This window comes from Choloepus didactylus, chromosome 19, assembly GCF_015220235.1.
Source record: "Choloepus didactylus isolate mChoDid1 chromosome 19, mChoDid1.pri, whole genome shotgun sequence".
Lineage (NCBI taxonomy): Eukaryota > Metazoa > Chordata > Mammalia > Pilosa > Megalonychidae > Choloepus > Choloepus didactylus.
The window spans coordinates 57,345,456-57,367,209 of NC_051325.1; the positions used below are offsets into that span (position 1 = coordinate 57,345,456).

General features: G+C 37.8%; 1 protein-coding gene across 1 annotated transcript in view; it reads left to right on the forward strand.

The window, feature by feature from the left end:
• DOK5 (docking protein 5) overlaps positions 1 to 21,754 on the forward strand; it is a 159,761-nt gene that overhangs the window by 62,170 nt on the left and 75,837 nt on the right. The window contains exon 2 of the mRNA XM_037812148.1: positions 19,813 to 19,920. Within this exon, the coding sequence (XP_037668076.1) occupies positions 19,813 to 19,920 (108 nt within the window). The remainder of the gene's footprint in view (positions 1 to 19,812; positions 19,921 to 21,754) is intronic.

The window sequence follows — 21,754 nt, forward strand, 5'->3', positions numbered from 1 at the left end:
GTTTATGATGGGAAGGTCAAGGTGCTCTGGGACCTCTGATGGTTCATTTATTCAGCAAGTGCTAACGGAGACCCTATAGCATGGCAAGTGCTGAGCTAGAGTTGAGGATGAAGCAATGCAGAATGAAAATACCCCTCCACTCATGGAAGTTACATTCTAGAAAGAGTATCATTTATTAAATGCTTATTTGACAAGCGTCTTTCTAAGTTGTTTTTATGTGGATTAACTCAATTGCTCCTTTCAACAGCCCTATAAGGTAGGTACTGTGAACATCATCCCATGTCAGAGAGAGAGAACTGCAGTAGAGAGAGGGTAAAGAACTTACCCAAAGCCACACAGTGTGTACATTTTGGAATTGACATTGGAACCCAGGCAGGTTGCTTCCATGTGCTCTTGACCTCCGCGGTACATCCTTCTCTGTATAGTCTGTGTGTATATTGGGGGTGAGGGCAAGAGAAACAGACGTTAAGGAAGGTTTCCTAGAGGAAGTAACATGAGACTTGAAGATAAGTTAAGAGGTAGAAGGGTGTGGAGTGGGAAGATGTTCCCATGGATGCACTGCACCCAGATACAAGAAAGAAGTGGGGGTGGTTTCAGGAAAGACAGGAGCCTGGTGGCGTGGGAGGCTGGAAGTGGGATGTATCGACAGCTTGGCAGAAGCCGGCTCACGTGAGGCCTTGTAAGTCACATGCAGACGTGAGGCTTTATGTGAAGGGACTGCTGCTGTTGACAGCCTGTTGTTTTCCTTTTCCTACCTACTGATCCATACCATGTCACTTTTTCTCTTCTTTTCCATGTCTTGCTGGTTGAATTTTCTAGCCAGGCTCAAATTTGGGCAAGGTGCAGAAGGCTTGGAGACCTGGGGTCTGAGTGGCATTTCCATAGGCCTTATCCAGGCCTCCTCGCCCAGAACTAATTGCTGCCACCAGACTTCAAACATTCTTTGAAGTTTTGAATATCTCTTCCTGGAACTACAAGTGTGCCTCTGCTTGAGAAACAAGTGGGTATTTGTGTCTACAGGACCCCAAAGCCTTCTACCACTTTACAAAAATACTCAGTCATCTTGATGTTTGGTTTCCAACAGAGCAGACACTAGATTTTACTGCATTTTGAAATATTTAAGTGGTACATGTTTTCATGAGGTAGACCTAACTCTGATCAATTAGTCCTTTTAAATCTAGGAATAAAGGCTTTAATTTTGAAATGCTTCTTTGACTAACCCAGAGTTTTTCAACCTTGGCTGGGTAAGTCTTTATAGTTGGGTCTGTCCTGTGTGTCAGATGTATAGAAGTGCCAGCGTTCTACCCACTAGAGGCCAGTGGGACATTGCCAGATGCCCCCTAGGGTGCAAAATCACCTCTGGTTAAGAAACACTGGACAAGACCATGCTGGAGTGCTGTTCATTATTTATAGACTGTTTTTATGAACTGGATGATATTTAGCAAAAGGCCATTTGATAGCATTTTCCTTTTTGATAACTTGTGATTTAGACATCTTTTCTACCTGTTATAAATAAATAAATGTTAATAATAAATTTATGAAACATGCAAATAGGAAAAGAATATATAAGGAGAAAAAAATAGCATTTATTGCACACTTACTAAGTATTGGGTTCCTTATATACAGCCTGGTGCGGTATGTATTGCCATTGTCACCAAGTTACAGATGCAAGGAAATTCTGCAGCACAAGAAAGTAAATTATTTGCTCAAGGTCAGCCTGATTAAAGTTTTTTTCAACTTGATTTTATCATCAAGCTTCCCCTTTTTAGAATTTGGTTTGTACCTCTCTTGATACTAAATATGTGATATAACAAGCAATATTTTTGTTTTTATCACTATTTGTCACTTAATTTATTTTCCAAGATAAATTACTGCTTTTTCTAAATAAACAGAATGAATGGTTGAAATTATAAAAGATGAAAATGATATCATTTTGGTTTCATTTGTCATTTTAGAGAAAATATGCCAAAAGCTGGTCCCTGTTTTCAAATAGCAAATCTATAGTTAGCCACCACATTAAAACCTCTTCAATAATTGTCTCATTGTGGGCTGTTCTGCAAATGACCTTATAAAGTCTCATTTTTATTGTCAGGAGTAAATTCAATGCCTGAAGAATGGATTTGAAAACAAAACAGCCAGTGGGGCTAAATCACCAATTATAAAAACAGATGTTCCTGAAGGTTTGTTTTGACCAAACTTTGGGGTGTTCAAATCAAGGTTTAGAGCATGGGCTGGGAGGCAGACAGACCTGATTTCAAGTCGTGACTCTTTCATACATTAGTTGTGTGATCTTGAACACATTGCTTGCGTCACTGAGCCTCAGTTCTTTTCATCTGTATAAAGGAAACATTAATAGGTCCCATCTTAGACAGCTCTGGTGACACTTAAAATGGGAATGTGCATGTAAATACTTAGTAGAGTGACTTTCACACAGAAAGCACTCAGTGGAAGCTGGCAATGAAAATGATAATGAATTATAAAGAGTTAATATGTTGACATTATTTAATACTTCTTAAAAACAAAGCAAAACTCTTGCATGTGCTGTCAATTTCTCATCTCTTCATAACAAGAATTCTCTTTGAACATGTTTCTTTCTTCCAAAATGTCCATGAAGATGTGCATGTGTTTCTTCGATGCCACTCAGATTTCCTTCTCTTGGATTCTTAGCTTAGGATTTTTTACAACATGACTATTATTCTTCACCCTTCTGCCCTTTTCCGGCAACATCTGTTCCTTGTGGGTTTTTTACAGAGTGTTTTCTCAACCATGGAATTCATTTCTCTTCCTTTCCTTGAGAGTGACATTCTAATTTTCTATACTGAGCCTTCTCACTGAATGATTTTTCCTCAGTGTTGCCCCAATAGTGTGGAGTTGTGAAGGGCTCAGCCTTGCTGAAATGTTTCCTTCTGAAATCATTGCAGTGGTTCAATATCAGAACAGGCAATTTTAATGAAAACTCCCTGATTTGGGATAATTTTTTGCCATGGCAGATAGATGTTTTCTTCCATTTTTGTTAGCGCCTGTTTCTAATTACAAGAATATATTTATTTTAGTCTATACGGAAATGTTTTCAAGTTGAGGTCTGTAGTTTTAGAACAAAACCGCTTATGTTTGAAAACATTGCTGTGACGAATGGCTGCTAGACCTTTCTCCTTGGTAAAGAAAAGAACATTTTTAGGAATGCACTTTTTTAAAGGAAAAATATGTTTTTATATATATATATATATATATATATATATATAGTATATTAAATGAATGTTAATAAATTTATGAAACATACAAATAGGAAAAGAGTATATAAAGAGAAAAAAAATAACTAACGTGTATGGCATACTTACCAAGTATTGGGTTCCTTATAAACAGATATATTTATCTTTCTTTTTAAAAAGGCCTCTAAATATGAAAGGCAAATATGTTTGTATTTTACATTTCCTGCACTTATTCTTTTTTAAAGATCCCTTTTATGAAGATGTTAAAGCTTCTTTGGAATGTCAGGAGCATTCTTAGACACATTGATTTCCAATGGAATCATTTCTGAAATTCTGGAAATCCAGTGAGTTCTGAGTATGGATTTTCCCATTTGTTCGTTCATTCATTGTTCCATTCAAAAATAGATAATGCTTTCTCAGGCCCTTAAGATTAAGGGTGATTAAGATAAATGTAATGTTTTTTATATTCTAGGGAAGGAGGCAAAAAATAAATATACAGACAAATCAATAAGGAAGACAATTTTGATATTGGTTTGAAGTTAATGTGTGGGGATTTGGAAAGAATACTTTAGATCTGGGAAATGGAAAGGTTTCTCTAAGAGGGTGACATCATAGTAGATTGTGAATGAATTAATGACCTCAATTACTTTCATACCTTTGCTCTGAAACTTTATTCTCCCCACTCCAACTCTGAGATTGACCATGTGAGAGGAACTGTTAGCAAACTTTACAGAAGCAGATGCTTAAAAAAGCATTTACTTGAAAAGGCAGATCTTTCCCTTTTCCTCCTGCTTTGTGCAAGGAAAAGTCCTGAATATCAGGTATAAAACAAATGTGAGAAGACTCTGAAAGATGGGAAGAAGATGGCAGACTGGCCAGGGACCTTAGGATGTGAGGAATTCATAGTGGTGAATTCCCTAGGTTTTTTTTTTTTGCATCTTGTGTTCCAGATATGGAACTGAAGTCACTGGCAACCCAGAAATGCCAATGGGCACAGACAAAAAAAAGTCCCAATGAAAGCCAGCTATCTTTAGCCAATATACCAGGAAAAGGGCAGCCTAGCAAGACACAAAAACTTTTGGAAAATAGCTGCTCTACACTAGCCAACACCAACAGAAATATCTGTGACTCCACCCTCACCCATGCCAGCAAAGGCTGGACAGGGAGCCAACCTTCTTGTGAAACTGTAACAAAGTGCCCCATTACTACCTGCCCAGGCAGTATCAGTGAAGACCAGTTAGGGCACTGGTGAGAGGTTCCTTCTATCCCACAGTGTCAGTGGAGACCACATGGACTTCCACCTCCACCCAGCAGTAACGATGTGCTGCGCCGCCTCCATACCAGTGTGCATCAGCGGAGGCCTAGTGGAAAGTTGAACATTCACTGTTGCTCAGCCGTAAGGAGGACACCCACACTGCAGGTCAGTGGACCCCACCGTGGAGAGCTGGGACCTCACTCAGCAATCATAAGGGCCCCACTCAGGTTTCAGTGGAATCTGAGTGGAGAACTTGGCTTCATATCTGGACTTAACAAAGAGGAACCCTCACCTCCCACATTGGAGCAGTGTTTGGGAAAGCCAACTAAAACAGAAGGTTTAAATAAGATTCAGAATCTCATAAGATAATGCCCAGAGTGTCTAGATTTCAATAGAAATTCTTTATCATACTAAGAATCAGGAAGACTTTAAACTGAACGAAAAAGATAGTCAATGGACACCCACACTGAGATGACAGAGATGTTAGAATTATCTGACAAAAATATTAGAGCCATGATAAGATCCTTCAGTGAGCAATTATGAACATGCTGGAAACAAAAGAAACCAAAAGAAAAAAAAAAAAAAAAGAATAAGAAGCCTCAACAAAGAAATAGAAAGTTTCCAAAAAAAAAAAAAAAAAAAAAAATATATATATATATATATATATATATATATATATATATATATATGTATATATATATATGGTATAAAGTATAACTGAATGGAAATTTTAGAACAAAAATACAATAACAAAATGAAAAACTTTGTGGATGAGTTCAATAACAGAATGACAGGAATAGAGGTAACACAGAGCAATAGAAATTACCTAATCTGAACAACAGATTGGAAAAAAAAAAATGGGAAAAAAAAAATGAGCAGAACCTCAGAGACTTGTGGGACTATTTCAAAAGAGCTAATATTCATACTCTCAGAGTCCCAGAAGGAAAGGAGAAAGAGGACAGGGCTGAAAAAGAATTCAAGAAATCATGGCTGAATTCTTCCAAAACTTCGCGGATTCAAGGAGCTAAATGAGCCTCAAACAGGATAGACCCAAAGAAAATCATGCCAAAAGACATCATAATTCAACTTCTAAAAACTATAGATAAAGAAAAAGTCTTGAAAGCAGTCAGAGATAAATGATATTATACTTATTGGGGATAAACAACTTGAGTAATAGTAGATTTCTCATCAGAAACCATGAAGGCCAAAAGGAAGTAGCAGAGGGAAGTTCATTTTTCAAGCACTAAAAGAAAAGATCTGCCAACTCAGAATCCTATACCTAGCAAAAATATCCTTCAAGGCATTCTTAAAAAACTGAGAAACTTTGTCACCAGCAGACCTACCCTAAAAAAAATAGCTAAAGGAAGATTTCCAAAAAGAAAGGATTAAAGAAGGAACCTTGGAACATTAAGAAGAAAGAAAACACAGTAAGCAAAACTATGGGTATGTACAATAGACCTCTCAAGTTTTCTAAATTATGTTTAACCATTTAAGCAAAAATTATGATGTCTAATGTACTTTTAAGTGTATGTAGAGGAAATATTTAAGACCATAATATTATAAACAAGAGGGTAAAATAACATAAAGGAGGTAAAGCTTGCCCCAGAGAAATGATGACTTATAATTCCACAAAATCTATTATATGAAATGTTTTATAACAGCTTTACTCATAATAACCCAAAACTGGAAACAAGTCAGCTGTTTCCAGTCGATGGGTGAATGGTTAAACCAGCTGTGGTACATGTATACTGTGGAATACTGCTCTGCAATGAAAAGGAATAACATACCAGTATAGTCAGCAACCTGGATGAATATTCAGGGAATTATGCAGAGTGAAAAATGTCTATCCCAAAAGAGTATACACTATATGATTCCATTTATGCAGCATTCTTGAAATAACAAAACTATGGAGATGAACAGATTAGTGGTTGCCAGAGTTTAATGAGGGGGTGGAGCAGGAGCGAAGTTTTTGTGACTATAAAAACGCAACATGGGGGATCCTTGTGGTAATGGAAATGCCCTATATCTGTATCAATATCAATATCAATATCCTGGTTGTGAGATTGTACTATAGTTTTGTAAAATATTTCATTTGGGGGAATTGGTGACAGGTATACAGGATCTTTATGGTATTTCCTATAACTCATGTGAATCTACAGTTATCACCCCAAAAAAGTTTAATTAAGATGAAAAAATTATGTTTTTCCACTTGCTTTCTTGGATCCCTGCTTGCTCCTTGAGAATATGCCCCAGCTAGCCTGCTGGAGGATGAAAGACCATATGCAGCAGAGCTGGGTCATCCCAGCCAACCTCAAGACAACCCATTAGTGGAGCTAACTGTTCATGTGTTAATAAGCCCAGCCACAATCAATGAAGCCAGGTCAGACAGCAGAACTACCCATTCAGCCATTATATTCATGAGAAGTAATAAATGGTGTTTTTTTTTTTAAACTACTAAGCTTTGGGCTGATTTGTTATTCAGCAATAGCTAACTGATAGAGAAGGGGGAATTCTAGCAAATTCTCTCATCGACAGTCAAAGGAGAGCATAACATTTTGGAGAATGAGGGAGGCTGGCATGTCATGAGTGGAGAATGAAGTGGTAGGATACTTCATAAGTAATCAGGAGTCAGATTATAAAGGCCAGACTAAGAAATTGGAATTTTAATCTTAGTGATTTTTGTCTGATGATCATGCACATTTTTTGGAATTCCCTTTGGGAGCTCTAATGAGATCATTTCTTGTTTCCTTCACTAAATATTTTGTAGGAAACATGCTAACAATGTGCAAAGGGCTGGGGGGAATAGATTAATCTGCCCTTATCAGCTTTATGTCAACTGCTTGTGTACAAGTGCAATCTTCCCCACGTGCCTTAGCACATAGAAGATTCTCCATAAATATTGGCAGAATTAATGAATAAATGAAGGAGACGAAATGTATGTTGCCTTCACTTGCATGCAGTCACCACCTAGTTGTCTGTAAGTCCTGCAAACCACTGTGGAGCACTGACTATAAACCAGGAGATATGGGAAGCACTTTAAATGCACTACATTCAATTCTCACAACATTAATTCATTTAAAAGCACAATAAAGTTTTATATATGGACTCATAAATATATGACTGCCTATTCATTATGTCCACTTAGATGTTTAATAGGCATCTCAGACTCCATATGTATATTAGCAAATTCCACATCCTCCCTACTAAACCTAGTCGTCTTCTAGACTTTCTCAGTTAATGGAATTTCCATCCTTCCAATTGTTTGAGCCAAAATTCTTGGAGACATCTTCCATTCTTCTCACCCTCTACATCCAATCCCATCAGTGAATCCTGTTGATTCTACTTTAAAAATATATCCAGATTCTGACTGCTTCTTGCTCCCTCTTCACTTCCATCCTGGACCAAGTTTCCATCACCTTTCACATGATTTGTGGAAATAGCCTCCCTACTAATTTCCCTGCTTCTGCCTTATCATCTTCCAGTCCACATAACATAAGATGAGTTAGATCACTCCCCCACTGAGAACTCTTCATTTCACTTCCCATCTCACTCAAGACAAAAGCCAGACTCTTTACAATAAGGCCTGTAAAGCTTACCCAATCTGACCCCTCCTCACCACCCCCGCCATCACTAACTTCTTTGACCTCACCTTCTGACAACCCCCTTATTCTTCAACATGCAGCTTATGTCTGTCTCAAGCCCCATTTTTTGTTCCTTGTGCCCAGAGCCCTCATCCCCCATATGGCATCTTTATTTACTCCTTCATCTCTTTCAGGTCTTTGCTCAGATGTCACGTTCTCTGTGAGAAGTGCCCTAATTACCCTGCTGGAAATTGCTAGAAATTTCTCTTGACTTTCCTTGGTTTATTTTCTTTCATGGTAATTAATGCCATGTGCTATACTATCTTTATACTAGAGAATACACATACACACGCATACTCACACACATACATATGCATATATAGCCGATTCATTGTCTGTAAGCCCAATGAAGATAAGGGATTTTATCCATTTGGTTTATGGTTGTCATCCCCAGTACCCAAACAGTAGGCATCGAATAAATATTTGTTGAATGAATTAATGAACAACAAACAATGGGTGCCAAATTTGGGTTGAGTGGACTGCTCATCCAATAGTTAAGATTCCCTAGCATTTCTATAGAAGCAGTTTGTTTTTTTCTATAAGGATAGTAGGAAATAGAAGCAAAATAAGTAAATATAACTGCTGTGGTTTCGTTCAGCTGTTTTCCATTCCTCACCCTTCTTCTCCCCCCCACCCCCCACCCCTTCCCCCACATTTTGCAGATCTGGAGAACAAAAAGGAATTGGGGAGGGAGAAGGTAAAGGATACATAACTGTCCCTGTTTTGTACTGTCCCTGTTATGTACAGACACCGGTCATAAACAGAAGGGTTTCCTATATGTAGTAAGAATGATCTGAATATTTCATGGCAGATATTGTTTCCATGAGGACTTTTTCAAAATAATACATTACTTGTTTTATTATTGCTAAAAATGCATATTTATAAGTAAAGAATATACAAATGAAGAAAACAGCAAAATAAAGCTAAAAAGCTAATGAGGGACTAATTCTTGCAGGCTCTGGTATGTCTGGTTAAGTCTTTGGTCTTTACCCTAAAGGCAGCCCCAGAGATGCTTTAAGCAGAGGATTGATGTGGTCGGTTTAGTGTTTAAAAATCAACCAGATTATATATGGGAAATGGACTGAGGAGTGGCAAGAATGAAAGCTGTCAAACCTTGGACTCAGATGATGGTGGCTTGGATTAGGCTGGATTCCCCTGCAGAGAAATAAAGATATCCCAGCTTTAGTTAGAGGGCAAAATGCACAGTACTTGTTGATTAATTCACCCTCATACAGGTATAAACATGTGTTAAAGATTATGTTTAACATTAATTAAATGAGGGAATCAGGCAGATGTTATAACTAGTTCAAAGGAGAATCCAAAAAAACAGACAGATTCATATGTTAGGAATAATGAAATTAATGTAAAGGGGCAAACCTAGCTTCATCAACAGTGGGGAAGGAGAGCCAGTTGAATTTCTGCTGCACAGGGCAGAATTTGCAAGTCTTTAGAACTATCTTGCATCGCTATCAGTTTTCTATAATTCAAAGAGTTGGAGAATCGCTCCCACAGAATCGGGAGCAGATAACCCAGGATGGGTGTGTGCTAGGGAATGCATTTTTTTCCATGCAAGCAGAATATTTCCCTCCAGTTGATTGATTATGTGTGCATGTCGGTGTGTGTGTGTGAGAGAGGGAGACGGGATCAAATATAACTTGCACTTTTTTTTGCATTCACTGTTTACTAAATGAGGATACTTACTGGAGGAGAAACAGATTAAAAAGTGAGGATAACCTACATTTTATACTTAATAATTTACTAACAACATTTCTTCTATGGTACTGATATTGTTTTACAACTTCATTTTTAAATGATGGCACATTCTAGTTCACAGATACGCCATAATTAATTAAACTAGCCTGAAACATTTAGAGTGTTTCCAGTTTTTACTCTGAAGAAGCTATTCCCATATGTTTGCATAGTTCCTTAATTATTTCCTCAAGGGAAATTCCTATGAATAGTATTTCTGGATCAAAGAGCAGGAGAATTTCTGTCTCTAGAAATGTCCTGCTAAAGTTTAATATCAGCAGAGTACTGACATGGCTAATTTATTGCCTGTGGTTGCTTTTTAAGTATTTTTAATCATCTTTACACATATTTTATTTTATGATTAATTACTCAGTTTTTGCTGATACTTTACTTTGCAAGAGAATTTAAAATGTACCTTGCTACCCACTGTGCAACCTTCTCCAAATTAGCATTTCCTTCCTTACAAATGAAAGGTCTATAAAAATGATAGGCATAGAATCATGTTTACTCATTAAAGAGTTTTCCTTTGTAAAATACCCGAGTCTGAACCAACTCATTATTTTGGCAAGTGGAGTTGGTTAACAGCCTACAGATTATGATTTAATGAACTCCTTCTTTTGTACCCTTTTTCTACCATCTTCTGAAATTCCATAATTATAGTCCTTCATAGGATTGGCAAGCTATAACCTACATGGTCTCAGAAGCCATCCAGGACAATGTGTTTATATCATAGATGGGGAAATTTTTAGATACTAGCAGATAGAATGGCAAAGGAATTTCTCTGCTCGATTCACTCCTATCTCCTTTGTCCTTGGTTAAAGTCTCCTCTCCCCACTATTCCAGACTGCATCTTCCAGCTCCATTGTGGCTGCTGGGGAGGCCCTGGGTTGGCATTTCATCTGGCTCCAAGGGATGGAGGAGGCAGAGACCCTGGGAGAGCTGCTGGTTACTCTGGCCATGAAGCTTCCACCTAAGGGGAGGGCTGGGCACTCAGGGACAGGTGAGTGTAAATCCCCCAGGAGGGGACCACACAGATCAAGAGGCATCAGTACCCAGAAAATTCGTTTGCTGCAGCAGTGACTGAGGAAGAGCTAGAGCAAGAGCCTTAGAGGCAGGGAAGACAGAGAAAAACCAAGAAGTTGCATGAGATACTTCCAATGTATTTAGAAATATTTCCCACGTTTGTTTTTCTGAGCTTCTGTCAGGGATGGGATGCTGAGTACTTGCCACTTAAGGATAGATGGTATGAAATTCTTTTAAAAGTAAGCACTTCTTGCAGCCTTTACTAAAATACCCTGGGGTCCTGGATTAGTCTTTTAAGCGCCCAGTTTTTAATGCTCCATTAAAATTGTCACTGTAGGCCAACTCTTGGTTACGGTGAACTTATAGACAAAAATGCAAATGTTGCACTGAAGTAGCCTGGCTATAAAGTAGTCATCCGGATAAAAGAGTATATGGTGACAACTAAATGCCTCCTTTTTAGATTATGATAAGCATGAAAATAAACTTCTTACACATGACCAGACAGACCCTTAGCATCCCTAGGAGTCTAACTTCCAGAAAAATCCTGGGGTAATGCTTATGAGGATGTTCCCCAGAGTCAACAAACCAAGGCTGGAATCCTGGCTTGTTTATACTAGCCTCGTGACCTTGAGGACAATGCTTAATTTCACTAAATCTCCCTATTTCCTCAGCAGTAAAACGGGGATAATAATATCACCTGCTTCAGGGGATTGTTGGGAGGGTTGAGTTAATGCCTGAGAAAGGACCACCCCTTCTGCCATTCTGCTGTGCACAGAGGAAGACTTGTCTGTGCTTGGCTTTGGTATTAACATTCTAGAGGAGAAAAATATTTGATTTGTTTTGGAAAGGAGGTGAAAATAAGGTAGGATATGAGGAACAATGCTAATTCAGGATTGTATGACTGAAAACGTAATTTTAGAGGTGGAGGAGTCTATAACTAGGAAGGATAGAAAATGGATATGATTGTAGAAAGGGGAGGCTGGCTAAATGGAAATCAGTCATAATCTACCTTTTTTCCAAAGTGCATCTTGATTTAATAGAAAAAGCTAACCGTAAAACTCTAACTAAATCCAAGACTAGAGATGGGGATGCTTCATATCTCTGCATGAGAAGGTTCTCTCTAGGGCACCATCCAGATAGAGAATTTTACTTCAATATACTTTTATTGAAGTAAAAACTTGGTTTGTTGGGAGATGTAGAAAATGTAGGGATTCTTACCTGGGGTGTATTCATTCCCCTCTTTTCCCTGGGAGGGACAGGGAAACCACCTTTTTATGCTCATCAAAAGGTGATCTGAGTGCAAACAGTGGAGACCAGAGGTTGGCAAACTATGGCTCATGGACCATAGTTTTGTAAATAAAGTTTTATTAGAACAGTCATGCCCGTCCATTTACATATTGTCTCTGGCTGCTTTCCCACTATAAAGGCAGAGTTGAGTTATTGAGACAGAGACCATATGGCTCTTCAAGCCTAAAATATTTGCTATCTGAACTTTTATAGAGAAAATTTGCTGACCACTGAGCTAGACCACAAAGACCTAATTTACATTCAACTTAGGTTTTCCTCTTCTTTAGAGCTCACATGGAGGTAGCATATAAAGGAAACTTTGTGACCCAAGTTTTTTTCTATTATCTTCACAACTGTCCATGAATTCTTTAAAAGTGTAATTTGTGACTCTTGTTTGAAACATTGTGATGGGCTACTAATTAGGAAACTACAAGCTATTATTATTATTATTATTATTATCATTATTATTATTATGAAAAGAAGCCAGTAAAATCGACAAGGATTTGAAACCAAATATAAGCAATTATTGAGGCTATCATGTTTTTTAAAATAGAAAAAAACAATGGAAAATAGAACAAATTATATATGGGTTGGTGACAATTTAAGACTAAAAATGAGTTGTAATAAAACTGCCACCCCCAACAACAAAATGCACACTGAAGGCTGTTTTCAAGTAAGTACTAAATCTGGTGTTCATCCATCCAGGTTGTAGGAACCAGGTGACCTGTTCACCTGTTTTTGCTTTGGCAGGGGCGTGTGTGGTTGAATTATCCAAAACCAGGACTTTGGAGGTATAACAAAGCTTCATATACTTCAAATGTGCAATCCCAAGTTAGCAGGCCTTCACCCATAGCAGTGGTTCTGGGTTTGCCTCTCTGCCCTGGGGACACATTTGTCAAAAGCTGGAGACATTGTTGGTTGTCACCACTGGGGGAGGAATTGCTACTGATATCTGGTGTGTAGGGCCCAGCGAAGCTGCTAAACCACCCCCACAGCAAATGATAATCCAGGTTGAGGTTGAGAAACTGATCTATAGGAAGCAGGCTGTCCCAACATGAAATTGTTCTGTAGCCAAATTCTCTAGCATTATATTTGCCTTCAGGTTAACCTCCTATTTCTGGCCAATGAGACCACTCTTTTCTATTATGGTTGGGATAAAAGGTTTCTCTTTCAATATAAAATGTTTATCTTAAAAAATCAATTTAAAGAAAATGTTAACTAAATAATACTATAGATGCTAAATAGATATGTTATAAATAATATGAAGGAGGTAATTGAATGAATCAATTTTAAGAAGAAAATTCTAAAGTTTCAAGTGAATGGGACTATTCTGGAATTGTCATCCTTTGAAGCAATGTCAGTGTTAATCTTACTGGGTTCAGTGAGCCCTACTGTTTCATTTTCCTCTTAACAATACTAAGATATTTAGGATAAGCTTTTAGTCCTCTGGATGCTCAATGCTCTTCTAGTGTTCTTAGGATAGAGAGGTGCTGGCAGTTGAATTGAGAGTTTATTCAAGGTTGGCAGATTTAACTTCCCACCTTCAGTGTGTCTCTCGATCTCAAGACGGCTTGTCATGCTGCTCTTTTAAAGGTCCTGTGTATTCCTTCTTGGACTCCACCCAACCTCAGAGGCCCTCACTGAGGCTGACTTGTTAGAGGTCTCTATGTTGGCAGCCTCAAGTGGAAGGTTCTGTGCTGTCTGAAAGTACTTTATGAATATTTATGGCATTGATTTGCTAAATGCAAATAAAATACCTAGGGGATGTGTTAAAGAGCAAATCTGTCTGCCCCCATGCCGAGAGGTTCTGATTCAGTAGATCTTGGATAATCCCTACAAATCTGCATATTTAACTAGTATCTCAGGTGATGCTGGATCATACCCTGGGGATCACTGATGTATGATCTGTGGACAGAAAAAAGGAATGGCCTGAATTGCAAAGACCACGCTCAACTTTTTATACAATCTATTTTCTTGCCATGTGTCTGTATGTTGTAGTTTGATATCCTAAACTGCCTTTCATACACCATATTTGGGTTTTCCTTATCTCCTGATGAAATAATATGTCCTGATGAACTAATAGATAAAAATGATACCTATTCCAGACAATAGTCATAAGCAATAAGTCAATACATGTATATTTATATGACAGTATTTTTCCAGTATTTGAATATTGCAATATTGCATTTTTGCCCTTACTAGTTGATAAAAACAAGAGGAAAACAACAAAAAAAAGATGAACAAAATCCCATAAACTTAATACACATGGGCCAAAGATGGAACTCATTAGGCATGCTGAAACTGAGGAATCTTTAGCTTGTGTTCAACAGCCTTTTGATGTAAGTCAGGCAAATGCCAGTTCATTTGTAAAGAAAATGAAAAAATTTTAAAAATGTCTGTCAGTGAAGATTGGGTCTCAATGTTGAGGCATAATTAGGAAATGTAAAATATCTAACTCTCTGAAAATAATCTTTCCCATAGTCAGCAGATTTCTTGTAAAATTTTAGCATGTTCGATTTCTGGACACATTCTCAGGAGCAAGCAAAAAAGCAAGGGGTTGCCAATAATAGAATGACAGTGAGAAATCCATTTTCCAGCACCCTTTATTTAAGCAAGCAGGGTGCCAGTCATTTCCACCATAATTACAGTACTCTGGTGGTGGTAAAGTTTTAAGGGACCCAATCACTTCCTCTGTTATTCAGACAGTGAGACGTTGGTAAGACTTCTAGTTGCTTCTATAGTACTGTGAATGTTAATTTTCATGGCTGAATCTCCACCCTGAAGAGAATTTTGTGCTTGAACTCTTCCAATGGCTTTTGTAGTCTTAAAGTTACTTAGTCTAGTGGTTAATTAGACTGTGGCCTGATGGCAAAAAATAAATACATAAATAAATAAATAATAAAAACCAAACAAAAAAACCCCAGGACTGGAGAAGAATATAGATGGCTGTTAGATGAGGCTATAATTCATAAAATCTTGATTAAATATCTCTACGTCTTTCCATTTAAAAACTATTTAATTAAACATTTTACTTTCAAATAGTTGTACATTCGCATTCAGTTGTAAGAAATGTTTCAGAGAGATCCTCTGTGCCCTTTACCCTGTTTCTCTGGTGGCAACATCTTCTAAAACCATAGTACAATGTCATAACCAGAACATTGACGCTGATGTTGTAAAGATAAAGAACAGCTCCATCCTCACACTCTCTCATTACAATTACATAAATGGACTACTGGGACAGGGACATAAGTTGAGCATCCCCTTCACTCCCAAATCGAACATGATAGGAGTTTATTTCTCATACACGGAAGGACTCACTGGTGGCAGGTCCAGACCTGGGGCACATTTGTCCTGCACAGTCTTGGTGTCCATCCCTGGGTCCTGGGTGGCTGCTCAGTTTTCACTAGCACCAGCCTACCGGGATAGGGACAGTGGACCTGCCCCCTAATGCTTTAAGAGAAGAGCTGGAGAGTGGGTTGGGTCACTTTGGCTCAAATGTCATTGGCCACTCCTTGAGACCAGGGAGGCTCAGAAAAGTGCTTTTTAGCGACAGCCATGTGCCTGGATAAAATTGTATTGTTTGTGGGAAAGAGGGAGGATGAATATTGGAGAAAAGCAAGACAATTGTACCCCACGTGGGATAATCTAGAAAACATCTCCCCGAAGCAGTATGGTCTCATGGCTGAGAGGAAGAGCTCTGCAGCCAGCCTGCCTGGGTTTGAACTCCATCTCGCCCCCGGCCAGGTGCATGGCCCGGAAGGAGCCTTGGGCTCCATCGCTTCACATGGTTCACGTACAGAAGGTGGAGAGACCTGCCTGCCTTTCAGGGTTAACATAAGTTTATACGTGTTAACACGTGTCATGTGTGGGAACAGTACTTAAATGATCTGTGATCGTGCAAAGGTAGAGCAGGCCACAGACTGTGCAAAATGGGGGTGCAAAAGGGAGGCTTGCAGCCTGCTGCTGACAAATTCATTTGCAGTTGAAATTTGTCTGGTGAAGAATTTTTCTCCACATTATGCCTCTTTCATTTATTCATTCAGCAAATGTTTATTTCATCTATTTTATTTATGCCAGACACTGTTCTAGGCACTGGGTGATCACAAAACAAAAATCTCTGACCTCCTGGACTTGCACTCTAGATGGGGAGAAAAACCATATGCAAAGTAAATAAAAATGTGGGAAGGACAGATGCTATATAGTGCTACTGAGCAAAATAAAGCAAGGAAGAGGGATAAGGTAGTTCTGGGGGTGAAATATCAATTTAAAAAGGGGTGCAAGAGTAGGCTTCTCTGAAGGGGAGAAAAAGAGAAAATGTTCTTTAAATGGAATCATGCAGTATGTAACCTTTTGAGATTGGCTTTTCTCATTCAGCATAATTCTCTAGAAATCCATCCAGGTTGTTGGGTGTATCGATAATTCCTTCCTTTTTCTTGCTGAAAAGTATTCCACAGTGTGGATGGACCACACTTTGTTTAACTATTCTCCCAGTGGAGGGCCTCTGGATTGCTTCCACTTTTGGACTATTATGAGCAAAACTGCTATGAATATTTGTGTACAGCTTTTTGCATGAACTTTAAGTTTTCATTTTTCTGGGATAAATTCCTAAGAGTACAACTGCTGGTCACAGTGCATGTTTAGTATTTAAAGAAACTGTCAAATTGTGTTGCAGAATGCCTGTACTATTTTACATTCCCGCCTGCATTGTATGAGTGATTCGGTTTCAATGCATTCCCACCAGTATTTGGTGGTGGTGTTATTTTTTAATTTTTATTTTAGCCTATCTGATAGGTGTGGGGTGAGATCTCACTGTGGGTTGAATTTGGATTTCCCTAATGATGTTGACTACCTTTTCATACGCTCATTTGCCATCTGTATATCCTCTTTGGTGAAATATCTCTTCATGCCTTTTGTCCATTTTCTAATTGGATTGTTTACCTTTTTATATGTTGAATCTCAAGAGTTCTGTATCTATTCTGGTACTAGTCCTTTGTTAGATGTGTCGTTTGCAAATATTTTCTCTAAGTCCATAGTTTGTCTTTTCTGCACAAGTTCTTTTGCAGAGCAAAAGTTTTAAATTTTGATGAAATCCAATGCATCCATTTTTCCTTTTAGGGTCATGCCTTTATTGTCAACTCTAAGATTTCTTTGTGAAGCATGATCCTGAAGATTTTCTCCTTTCTTTCCCTGAAAGTTTTATAGTTTCATATTCTACATTTAAGTCCATTTTGACTTAATTTTTGTATGAGGTGTGTAGTTCAGGTTGAGGTTCTAGTTTTTTGGGGTTTTTTTGTTTGTTTGTTTTTTGCCTATGGCTGTCCATTTGCCCCAGCACCATTTTGTTGAAAGACTAGCCTCCCCCCACTGGTTTGCTTTTCCACCTTTGTCTCCATGAATCTGTTGGCAGATTCAATAACTGTGCAAAATGAAAACCAATAGGCTTGATTTTAATTATACTAATACCTCTGGGTATTTCAGAAATGACAGAATTCTCTTTCATTTCATTTATAGCCTTAACTTTTAATAAAACAAAAACAAAAACCCTTGTTCCCATGACCCAGAATAAACATTGTTAACATTTTGGTATATTTTCTTTGTCTTCTTCCATTTGTTTTTAATGTAGCAGAGATTGTGCCACTAAGTGGCTTTGTATTTTGCTTTCTGCCTCCACATAACATATTATGAGCACTTTCCCATATCACTGAAAATTCCTCCTAAAACTTGTTTTAAATTAACTGTTATCCTATAGATAAACATATATTGCAATATACTATAACTTCTTATATACATTATGCATACTCTATATTACTATATATAATGACTGCCTATGTTACTTTTAGATGGATAACATATATTATGTGTTGTAGATGTGCACTAAATGTTATTCTATTTTATATTTACTATATTTATATGTATCGTATTTAATATACATATCTAATGACTACCTATGCCATTCCATAGATAAGTAACATATTTTACATTATATATTATGGAAGTACTACAGTTTACTTTGCCACTCTTTTTGTTGAAGATTGTGCTTTCTAATTTTCGTTATTATGAATAACTGCCAAAATTTTATTATGCCTTCAGTGGGATCAGATACTTATCTTACCACCTATAGTCAGAGCTAAACTTCAGAGATGGAGGGATCTCATTATATTCTCACCACCCCAAGTTACAGAGACAGAGGGTAAAACAGAATATAGTAAACTCTGTAGAGAAGTAATAGCAAATCTGAATTCTTCAACCAACTTCCAGTTACTAAGAGATATAAGAATTATTTTAAACTGAGTATGGTTTGAATGACCAGACATTTTTGTATGGACTTTGTTTTCCCCTTTTTATGGGTTCTTAAACTTTATAGTACATTAGATGTGTTTATGGATTAAATATACAAAACTTCATATATACGCTACTTCAAAGATTATTTAAGGATCAAGGATAATCATGACTGGTAGGATCACTCATATGCACTTGAATCTGGAATTCTTTCATGGGTGCCTGTACTTTGGGCTTTTCCCTTAGGATAGATTCCTATTTTTTTTTAACGTTCTTCGTATTTGTTATCAAATGGCTTTTAGATAGATCACCAGTGATGTATGAGAGTGCCATTCAAATCTTTGCCACAGGTTAATATTATCATTAATGTAAGCCCTTATTATTTTTTATGTTAAGCAAGGAACTCATTTTATTTTGCATTTGGGGAACATTTGTTTCAATATGGTTATTATGTCTTTGCATTTTCTCTTTTCGGTATTATTAATATTTTAATTCACGAATTTAGATTATATTGTATATTCTAATCAGTGTCATTTTGGTTGTTAGCATCAGACCCACATTCAGGCTAGCTCAGTTAAAGGTTGTGATGATGTTAATGGTGGTGGCTCTTAAGGATGTAGATGTATTCTAAAAAACCCAGAGGAAGGACAGGGTCTGGGAGCCAGGAACTAAAAGGTCATAAAGAGCTAAGGTGCCCTCTCTCTGCCTTTCGTAGAAATTATCTAGTTTTCTTCTCCCAGTTTCCACTGCTTAACTGCTATGCATGTTTCCACATGTCCACCAACCTCAGTTCACAACCTTCTGGCTTTGACCTCTCAACTCAAAATACCCCTCTGTCTGGCAAGAATTGTCTCAGGTTGAATTTCCTGAGAGAGAATCTGGTTGGTGTTGATCAGCCAATATTAGCTAGTCTAGTGTCTGGTCAGACTCTTGGCCATCGGTTATGAGGAATGTCACTCAGCACACACGGGCTGTCCTTTTCAAGGACTGACGATGAGCTCCTTTGCATATATCAAGCCCACAGTTTTCATTTAAATTAGAACATGTGCCATTAATGCCTATATATTTATACTGATTTGGGATTTTTATTTCTGGCCTTTTTTAAGTATGTCTGGAGATATTATCAAAAGAAATTTGCCTTTGAATACATATTTCCTTTGCATATCAGTAATTGTCTGAACAACATAAGGCTCCCATTGTAGAAACAATTCTGGTTTTTGAAAATGTATTTTCCCGAAGCAACATCGCATTTATGGCTTGTGAATATTTTAAAATAATTCAAACATCTAAAGGAAAACATTTAAATGCAAATGTCAGTAATATCTGAGTCAGTGGAGATGCCAAGCTCAGTCTTTGTATTTCCTTCCAGATTTATCAACGATGTTGGTTAGTCTTCAAGAAAGCTTCAAGTAAAGGTCCAAAAAGACTGGAAAAATTTTCTGATGAACGTGCTGCATATTTTAGATGTTATCATAAGGTAAGACCTAATTGCTGTATCTTTTCGGAAATCCTCAGTCATATGCCCTTGCCTGCAAACTTCAACTCTGGCATCGATCTATTCCCAAGCAGGTTACTCGAGTTCATTGAGACTGAAAACTTGCATAAATTATTTAGCAAAGCCATAGATAAAACTTTTAACAAGACAGAAGCCTCCCAAAATAATATCTACTTGCTAATTTAAAGTAATTGTCTAAAGTAAAGTCACTCTTCTTGTCTCCTACTATTTGTTGTTGCTTTTCAAATCTCTACTATAGAACTTATGTAGTATCATAAATTTTCTGCTTACGTAGTGGACCCTACCCCCGACACTGAAGCCCCTTAATGCCAAGGATTGGATCTTCTCTGTGTCTATCACAAATGAGTGCCTGATGCAGACTCGACCTGCATGCAGTGCTTGAGGAGAGAAGGGAGGGGGAGAAGATGGAAAGAGAGTGATTAGAGGAAGAAGAGAATGTTCCAACAATTAGTTTATTTCTCTAAGCTAGATGAACAAATTGCGGTTTTCTTGGTAGCAGTGAGATTTCCTCACTAAAAATAGTAATTGTAAAATTTTCATTCAGGGGTCAAAAATTACAGCAAATATGTGGTAAACTTTGAATTTACATTTCAGGCATAAACTTAGATTCACGAATTACACAGTCTTTCCCATTGTAGGAAAATGTGTGTGTGTGTGTGTGTGTGTGTGTGTGTGTGTGTTTATGGTCCTAGTTAATAGGCCGCCTATGTATTTTCTGATTATATGAAAATGTGTGGAAACCAAAGGTTAAAATGCCTTTTCCCTCAAGGCTCTGGTTTTTCTTATATTGGGGAAAATAATATTTTGTTTCTATAGGGGCCGTGCTTAATTTTTTTTTTTTTTTTTTTTGACTTTTTTAGAAACTGGTTTGGCTTTTATTTATTTTGGGGGAGTAATAGGGTTGATTCATAATAGAGTTAGTTCCAGACACTTCAGTTTGCAAAGGAAACATTCCAAAAAAATTGAGTGAGAGAAGAATATTGAGTGTTCAGGAATTTCTAAAGTTCATGAGACAATATGGTGACATATTTCTTTAACTCTTAACTCAGTGTGTGTCACGACTCACACATGCTTAATTTTTGATAGGATATTTTAATTTTTTTTTATTTTTCCATCTCAAAAATTCTTTATCCTCATTCGGTGAGAATTTGCCAGGGCTGGGCCTATTTACCATTTTAAAAATGTATATGAGCCCAGAGGAGCTAAGATGGCGGCATAGAGAGGAGTGGAAGACTGTTAGTACCCCCCGGAACAATTCATAAATGACAAAAAAACTAGTAAATAACCTGGAATAACTGTGGGGAGGCAAACGTGACTGTCAACTCATCATCCACCAACCTGAATTTGGAGGAATGCCCAAGATCGCAGCATAAAATCTATAAGTAAAACTGCAGACCCGCGCTGAGAGCCGAGAGCCGAGAGCCCCTCCCTCACAGAAGCCTCATGGAGCTAGAGAGCAGCGCTCTCTCAGCCCAGCTCCATCTGGGGTTTTAATGTTAACTGCTCAATACAGACAGCGAATCCTCAACAAGCACACAGAGGCTTTTGGTGACAACTGACCTTGGGAGAGTCAGGGGACATAGCTGTCTCAGGATGGGGAGCCCAGAGAATCGGGTGCTTTCTCTGGCTGACGGGTGAACCTGGGAGCTTTTCTGTCCCTCTCTCACTCTGTGGAGAAAACCTCAGCTGTTTTCAGCCCACAGCACTTTGCAGTAAAGACAGCCTCAGCCATTTTAAAATCAAAACACTTTGATCAACAGAGTCAGAGAAACAAAGAACTTATTGATATTCAGAT